The sequence below is a fragment of the Cornus florida genome, unplaced genomic scaffold (assembly GCF_030987335.1).
Source record: "Cornus florida cultivar Cherokee Brave unplaced genomic scaffold, ASM3098733v1 CherokeeBrave_3.0.0_Hap2_Chr02, whole genome shotgun sequence".
In the NCBI taxonomy this organism is placed as follows: domain Eukaryota; kingdom Viridiplantae; phylum Streptophyta; class Magnoliopsida; order Cornales; family Cornaceae; genus Cornus; species Cornus florida.
In genome coordinates this window covers 86,699,741-86,708,833 of record NW_026775572.1, presented here as the reverse complement: position 1 = coordinate 86,708,833, position 9,093 = coordinate 86,699,741, and the positions used below count along the sequence as shown (strand labels likewise).

Genomic DNA, 9,093 nt, shown 5'->3' with positions numbered 1-9,093 from the left:
AATTTGCTTGCCAATTTGGCAAGCACTATACGGTTTGTCTTTTAAAAAATTTGTCTTGTGGAGACCTTTGACAAGTTCATTTTTAGACAATCTTGAGATTAAATCCATGCTAGCATAACCTAACCTCCTATGCCACAACCAACTATGTTCATTTGATGACATGAAACATTTAACATCTTGTTCTTGAAGTTCACCTAAGAGCAAGGTGTATATATTACCATTTCTAGGAGCACAAAATATTTGAAATTCATTTCTTTTAACAATGCATTTATCCGATTTAAAAATCACATCAAATCTATTATCACAAAGTTGACTAACACTAAATAGATTATGCTTTAAACCTTCGACAAGTAAGACATGTTTTAATTGATAAAGAAGGAGAAATACCTATGATCCCAATGCCAACTACCTTGCCTTTTAAGTTGTCTCCAAATGTTACGCTTCCTCCTTTTTATTCTTTTAGAGAGGAGAATTTTGTGCAGTCACCCGTTATATGTTTTGAACATCCGCTATCTAGAAACCATTTGTCCTTGGAAGATGTGGAGACTTTGAAACTATCCTACAAAAGAGATTTCAAGTATTTTCACTTGGTACCCAAATCTTGTTGGGTCCATGGGAGTTAGCTAAGAGCACATATGTTCCTTTAAGAACCCACTTCTTTATGTATTTAGGCTTTCTCTTTGAGCACTCTTGAATAAGATGACCCATCCTTTTACAATAATTGTATCGAGAATTTTTGTTCTTGCTTTTAACAAAGTAGTTAGCCAAAGGCTTTCTCTTTTTTAATAGACATGCTTTCTTATCAAAAGGGTCATATCCTAATCCATTTTTATAAAAGACACTTCTTTGAGCACCTAGCATAAGTTTTAGATTTTTGGTACCTTGAGTAAACTTTGCTAGACCATCAATTTGGTCTTCAATGATTAACTTCAAGGATGCATTTTCAGAGATGAGTTCAGGTGATCCTGTTTCTTTAAGCAAAGTGCATTCCTTTTTCAAGCACTTATTTTCATTTAAAAGAGTTTGAAATTTGCTTTCAATGATAAGTTTTTCTCTTCTTTGAGAGGCACATTTTTTGACCATTTTACCTAGTTCATCATGCAATTCTTTAAAATCATCAAGTAATCCATTAAATGCATCAACTAAATCATCATAGGACATTTCACATTTAGAGGAAGAGTTATAATTAGAGTTTACCTCATCCCTATTTGCCATGAGAAAGAGGATTGCCTTTTTAATATCACTTTCGGAGCCATTTGAGTCGCCATCTTCCCAATTGGCTTGCATTGCTCTTCTCTTTTTCTTTTCCTCTTTGTAAACATGACAATCAGCTTTGAAGTGTCCCGACTTTCCACAACGAAAACAGGCAGAGGTGTCTCGTTTGCTCTGTTCATTAGATGATTCACCCTTCTTGAACCTTCCCTTGTTGAATTTCTTCCTATGAAGAAATCTTTTGAAGGATTGAGTGATAAGAGCCGAATCATCATCTTCACTTTTGTTGCCGGCAACTTCCTTTTTTATTTGAGAGACTTTGAGAGTAATTTCTTTCTTTCGATGATGATCTCCTTCTCTATCTTTTAAAGTGATCTCCCATGAGAGAAGAGAGCCGAGAAGTTCATCTAACTCAAGTGTGTTGAGATTGTGAGCTTCCTTAATTGTCGTTGCTTTTGCATCCCATTTTTCTGGTAAGCTTCCTAAAATTTTCCTTGCAAGATCAGAGTTAGTCATAGTTCTTCCAAGATGTTTCAACCCATTAATAATGTCAGTAAATCTCACAAACATTGCACTAATAGACTCATTTTCATTCATACGAAATAATTCATATTGATGCATAAGGATGTCAATTTTGGATTCCTTGACCTGTGAAGTTCCTTCATAAGTAACCTGAAGTTTATCCCAGATTTCTTTAGCTGTGGTGCAAGTAGAGACTCTATTGTATTCACTAGGACTTATAGCACAATTTAGATTGACTTTGGCTTTAGCATTTAAAGAAATAAGTTTATAATCCTCGGTGTCCCATTCAGCTTCAGTTTTAGGGATTCTTCTTGTGTCAACAATTTTCATTGGAACAAAAGGTCCATTAACTATAATAAGCCAAATTTGATAGTCAACGGATTGAAGAAAGTCAATCATAGTATTTTTCAAATAGCCGCAGTTTGTTCCATCGAACCAAGGAGGACTAGTATTAGATTGGCATTCTTGATGAAGATGACCATTTAAGTTTGCCATGATCATTCTCTAATACACTTAAGCTTTTTCAATAGAGCTCTAGCTCTGATACCAATTGTTGCCCAGATATAGACTCTAGAGGGGGGTGAATAGAGTCTAAGCAAACTAAGGTCAATTTTGGGTTTTAATTAATCAACTAGAACAAAGCTTAACTTCCTTGATAAATATTGAAGAAAATAATCTGAATTTTAAACTTCAAAGGATAATATTCATCAAACAAAATATATAGCAATAAATGTAAGAGATAGAGATAGAGATTGCAAATATATACTCAGCGATTTTAGCGAGGTTTAGAAACTCCTACTCCTCGGCTCAATACCCCTCTTGAGACTTCCCAATTCACCATGGCTTCTCCTTGTAGGTGGAGAGCAAACCTTTTACAAGAAGCTCTTCCTTACTTCTAAGTGCTAAGAGAAACACCTTCTTTTAGTCTTTCTTTGGCCACACCAGCCCTTACAATATTTGAACAAGATTGATGAAGTGCAAAGTGATCTCTCTTAGTTCTAAAGTACAAGATTCAGCTCACTCTAGAGTATGTATGAATAAATTGAAGCTCAATACTCTTTTGATTATAAGAAGTGTGTTTATGATAATGAAAGGCTTTATGATTACAAGAAAAACTTTCTCAATAAATGCAACAACCTTTTATAAAGGCAACTAGTCATTATATAGACTTTCAGAACTATCTGATATGAATTCTAGCTGTTGGACACACACTTCGAGGAAAAATGGCCGTTTGAATTTGAATTTTCGCAGGTTTGGTAGTCTGAAATAGAATTCTCTTGAGGTTCGGTCGACCGATTTAGTTCGATGTTAATTATTAGCCATGTTTCGGTAGACCGATGAAAACTTCCATCTGTTTCCGTCGACCGAAACTCCTTCCTCAAAAGCTCTAAAACATTCTGTGAGAATCGGCTCTGCTGATTTATTTACCTCTTTAGTTTCAGTCGCCTGAAACTCAAATGTGTATTTTTAATTTGCTAGGTTCGGTAGACCGAACTAGAATGGCCCTGAGTTTCGGTAGACCGATATTTCTTAGAAATTTTAACCCAAGCTTTTTAATAGAATCGGTCGACCGGTTTAAGGTATCCTTCCATTTCAGTCGACCGAAATGGAACATGTAACTTAGGAACATATTTTGATGAGTTGAGTTTGGTCCAATGATCCTTAACTTTGATGAATGATTTTCTATGCATGATTTTGAGATATTGAGCTTCAAGATGTTCATATATATTTTAATAAGGTTTCCTAAAGAGCTCACCATCCTAACTAACCCCATTTTGATGAGATGTTGAAGACTTGTCTTTGACTCTTGATTCCTTAGTCTTTTTCTCATGCCTTGGTATTGCTTCTTCAGTTTTGCTTTTCTATTGTAGTGTCTTATCTTGATGAAAGTTTTGATCTGTAAGTTCACTCAAGTAGACATTAGTGTACATATAACATCATTAATGAATTATGATCATCAAAAGCCTTAGATTTAAGGTCAACATATGCTCCTATGGACACCGGGAGCAACCAAAGAGCTTTTCCACTAAAGTAAAGATACGTATTTCGTGGAAACAACTAAGAATGAAGGTACGTGAAGTCAAAAACCAACTCCGAATACAAAAAGTGAGGTTGTGCCAAAAAGTGACCATCGGGGAAAAAGATGAAAAATGAATAGTGTCGAAAAATGAAAAAAATGGAAATGACGCGGTCCTTTAAGGAAGTTGTCAATCCAAAGGAAAGAGTCTTGGAAACATTCCCGAGCACTCAAGACAACACTAAGTGATGAGAAACCGAACTCAGAAAATAAAATATCAATGGCAAAAAAATATTCGTAATATTTGAGGAAAAAAGAAAGGAAGGAAAATGACCGAGTCATTACAAGATGGATGTAAGTTCGCTTTTATAAGGATGCTAGAGTTTGAAATTATTTTATATATGGATTTGAACTTTATGTGGGGACGATTGTTGTTGTGCATGATGTTGAATGTTCAAGATTGTCTTTGGATAGTCATAATCTACAAACTTCTTGTAATTTTCTATTTAATCATTGTCGGGATGTTATGCTATGCTAAACAGGTGATGAAAGAGCTAAAGTGCAATTTAGGTACAAATTTTGGATGTTTGTAGGTGCCATATTTGGAAACCTCAAGAGACTATAAATCGTCCACTAGGGTTAACCTAGGGGTTTATAGGCTTATTGTATATGCTAAATGCAATGGTGATTCCAACGAAAGTGGACTTTATGTTATTATTATTATTATTATTATTATTTTGTTTAGTTTTATATTGCTAAGGGACTAGCAATATGTAAGTTTGGGGGTGTGATAAGCGATGAATATTACAAATTTGAGCCATCAAACGTGCATATGTTAATGCTTTAGTGATAATTTTATCCAGTTCTTGTGTTTATTTTTGTTTATTTGCTTTTCATAGAATTTTACCCAAAGAGATGGTTAATTCCATGTATTTAGAACTTATTGTGATGTTCTCGGTGCTTAAGGAGAAGTTCGGGACTTTCCGGATCAATTTAAAGCTTAACCGAAAAGAAAAATTCAGGACCCATTTTAGTATTTTGGGCATAACTTTTTACTGGAAACTCAAAATTGGGAAAGTGCAACGTCACTGCAAATAAGACTCAAATTCCATCATTTTTGTGTCTAATTCAAATTGCACGATTCGTACTCCAAATAGGTTAAAACAGCAATATAACTTTGGAAACATTTACTAAAAAAAAAACTAAGTGTTGATAACAAGGCTCGAGTGCCATTCTCAAAAATTGGCTAAGTGTTTGGAAAAAGACGCTTCGAAAAATTTTGGCAAAAATTTAGCTAAGTATGGGATTTAGGGCTCGAGCACTGTCAATAGCGCTCAAGCACTGTTTATAGGGCTTGAGATCTAATGACAGGGCTAGAGCACTATTTTGCCTCGGAGTTAAAACCAGGTGCGGGAAAGTTGTAAAATCAGCCTTTTTGGTCCAAACGGGCCCAGACGTCTCCAAAAGCTGTAAAGCCTAACCAAGATGGGTTAGGAATTGTTCTTCACTATTAAAAAAGATGAGAAGATACATTAATGTACTCTCTTATCTCTCTTGGTTCTCTTACCTTATGGCGGCTTTTAGGGTTTTGAAGATTAAAGATTCCAGTTGGCGGTCCATAGAGATGGCTTCTACACCAATAATGATGACATCCTTTCTCTCTACAAGTAGCTAAAGCATTCGTTAGGGAATTGATGTAACCATAGTCTGAGTAGCATGGTTTGATTGTTCTAAACTTTGGGAATTTTTATATGTACATTGATTGCAAGATTTTGAGTAACTAACTTAATTGTACTAAGCAATTGGGTTTTAATGAATAATTTTTTTTTTTTTTTAATGAAATTGATCTCTTGTCTTAGAATTCATTTTGCTTTAATCAAACTTAAACAATATTTATTATGATAGATTGGTGGCTAAGGAATTCTCTTAACGGTTTAAGTAGTGATAATGCAATGGTGCTAAATTGAATATGTATGAATGAATGTTTTGATAATTTATGCCTAGGGAAGACGAGTTATGATGTATCCTAGATTAGAGTAGTTAGGTAGACAATTCATACTAGCCGAAGATGAGTTATGGCTTAGTATTTATTCATATATGTCTTCTTAATTGAATTAAAGCATGCCTGTAGCCACTTGATTCCTGAACATATATAAGTTTGGATTTCCCCATACATGAAGCAATTGACCATGTTACGAGGCTAATAGTGAAGTCAATCCCTAAGTTCTTCTCACTTTGATATCATCCCTTGATAATTTAGTTTATTTTCAATTTTATTCCAATTTAGAAATAGAAAACACCAAATCATCTTTCTCTTGAATTTAATTAGGATTAATTTTATACTTGAAAATCCACCACAGTCCCTGAGGTTCAACACCCTCAACATAACCCTATCTTACAATGATTCGTTCTATTGTGAGTGGTGTTTATCATTGATAATACACACATCATTAACATCATAAATACACAAAAAATCATACAATAGGCAACACATGCATAGTATAAGCATGAATAAAATACGTAAAACAACCTACTATGATTTACATCTATATTACAACATGTATGAGCATAATAAATATCATATAGCAACTTAATAGTCGATTAACACATGTTTAACTCAAATACCACAATTTCAAATATGATTATTGTTAGTTTTTCCATCAAATCTCAAAATATATGAGTTTAATAAAATTTCATGCAAGTAAATCATATAACACTGTTCCCAAAGCCTTAGAACATGCTTGGGTCCTTTAAAAATCAATTCGGGGTTATTCGGAACACTTTTGGGGCAAATCAGGTCCCTAGTGATTGAGCACACCTTTACTGTGCTCGAGCATTGTTTTACAAATTGGTGAGTGCCTGAGCATTGGCTGGTAAAACCAGCTCGACAGCTTTGAAGTCGCCACCGTCGTTCTCCACCAGTCTGGCCTCTCCTTCCTCTTCGTTGGTTTGACCTTCCTCTCTTATTGCTCCTTCATTCTCTCTTCTTTTTCTACCCACTCTTCCTTTGTCTCTCTTGGTTCACTTTCTACCTCCCTTTTTTCTTCTAATGTGAAAAAGCCTTGTATAGGTATCACAATGTACATATATATATAATAACCCACCAAGGCCCCCTCTAAAGCCCAAAGCTACATCATTTGGTCCAACCATTCTAAGTGCAGTCCATTAAAAATTTAAATAAACAAAACAAATAAATTTAAAAGATTAGATACACAAAATTCACATTTAATACACATAAGCATACACACGAACACAATCATACAGACAACCCATTAATTGCATACAAAATAAATACACGAACATGCCAAATCATCATGTAATAACGAAAATACAATTTCAATGAAATCAAGCCAATTAATCAATCAACAATTTAATCACTCAATTAAAAATCAAATAAATCAATTAAAAACAATTAATTCAAATAAATAAATACTTTAAAATATTGGAGTATTACACCAAGATAGAATCAGAGAACAACCTTGCGGATCTTTTTACAAAGACATTTGCAGCCAAGAAATTTGATACTCATATTGAGGGCATAGGTGTTAAATGTGAGAGTGAATGACTTTATGTGCAAGTGGGAGATCGTTAGGGTTTGTGTGCCATACAAAGCCATTGAATGTAATATGACATTTACTAATATAATAAAATCTTATTTATTTATCTTCATATAATATTACTAATATTATATTGGTTAGATCTAAGGTTTTTGATCTTGATTGTCCATTAATTATGATATGATGAGTTTATATGCAAAAGAGGTAAAGGTAAATGTTACAGGTCATATAAATTCATTGGTATTCGTAATTATTAATGTTTACACTCCAAGGAATAAAATTAGCCATTCTATTCCAAAAAGTGTAACCGTTGGTTTGTAAAAATACTAAATAGAGTGACTTATCTCAGTCATCTGGATAGGATGATCTAGAACCAAATGTGTGGTGTGTTTGTTATAGCGCACTGAACAGATCGACGATAAGTAGAAAGGTTCTTGCACCATCATAATTAGTTTTTCTTCTCTGTTACTAATGTAAGTTGACTCTTAATCCTGAGAACTATACCTATTAGGGTTATATTAATTATTTACTTTGATATAGTTGGAGTGACCTGGGGGTTGGACAACTTAAGTACTTTACACAAATAATTAACATATTCGCTGAAAAACGTCTTTTATCAAAATAAAATCCATGTGGAAAAGTATTTTGGCTAGGTTGTTTTGATCGTCGGAACCTGATCAATTATATTTAATAGATGGTAATTATTTATTAAATATATGTGATCAAACGGGAAAAGCCTAGTTGACCAAATATAGATTAATTAGTATGGTAATAATTATTCAAATATCTAATTATCATGAACGAGTCGATTTATGGTGTTAACTAACAATTAGGGATAGATTATACCTAATAATATTTATTTGTATCCTTGGGTGCAATTATTTCTATTTAGTAAAATTATAAATAATTAATAATAGTTATTTAAAATGCTAAAGAGTTAACAGACTATCAGAATACTCATTTGAAGCCTTGGATAAGGATACCCTATCAGATCCCACTCCTAGTTCAACCTGGAATACGACTAGTAGATCACAAATGAATTTGCATATAATTAGGAGAGTATTCAATTGTAACTCTACCTCTATATAAAGGGAGGTAATGGTTTGTTCTAGGCTATGCAACAAACATGAGAAAAATTATTATTCACATAAATGTCTCGTAGTTCCATAATGTTAAAGTAGATCTGTAGCACACACTTCACACTACTTGTTGATTTCCAAACCAATTATAAGAGTGAAGATCTGGAAGCACCATAGTTCATTGGAGATCAAGGAGTGTGAACTTTAATCTAGCAATCAATCAATTATCGGTAACAGGTAATTATTCAATTGTCTAAAATGTATGTCAATCAAACCTTATTCAGCAATTAAGCATTAATCATGATTCGTTAAAGTTGATTGAGATGATCCCGTTCCACTCAGAAAAATTATTTTTATTAAATTAAAAATTGCTTCTGCTTATATATATATATATGTGTGTGTGTATATATATATATATATATATATATATATATAATTTTGGGGTTGCCCAATAATCATTTCCTTCATCATATCACTTTTCATTTCCTTTGTCAAATGCATCTCGCTCTTTACAATATAATCATGCAATGAAATGGAACTTAACACAAAAAATAGGTAATCGTACTTAGTACAGGCATCTTGGGGTGCCTAATCCCTTCCCTAAGAATAATCAAACACCTGAATCCACTCTTTTGGTTTTAGAAGACCAAATGGTAGTCAAATAGGGCCCACAGTCCACATTTCCTCATCTAGGTGACCTAACACA

At 33.5% G+C, this 9,093-nt stretch overlaps 1 protein-coding gene across 1 annotated transcript; it reads right to left on the bottom strand.

Annotated features, from left to right (window-relative positions):
- Positions 1-573: 573 nt before the first annotated feature.
- LOC132296500 (uncharacterized) lies at positions 574-2,229 on the bottom strand. The gene has a single exon (XM_059794698.1). It carries the CDS (start codon positions 2,227-2,229, stop codon positions 574-576), a length of 1,656 nt encoding a protein of 551 aa, XP_059650681.1.
- Positions 2,230-9,093: the final 6,864 nt, after the last annotated feature.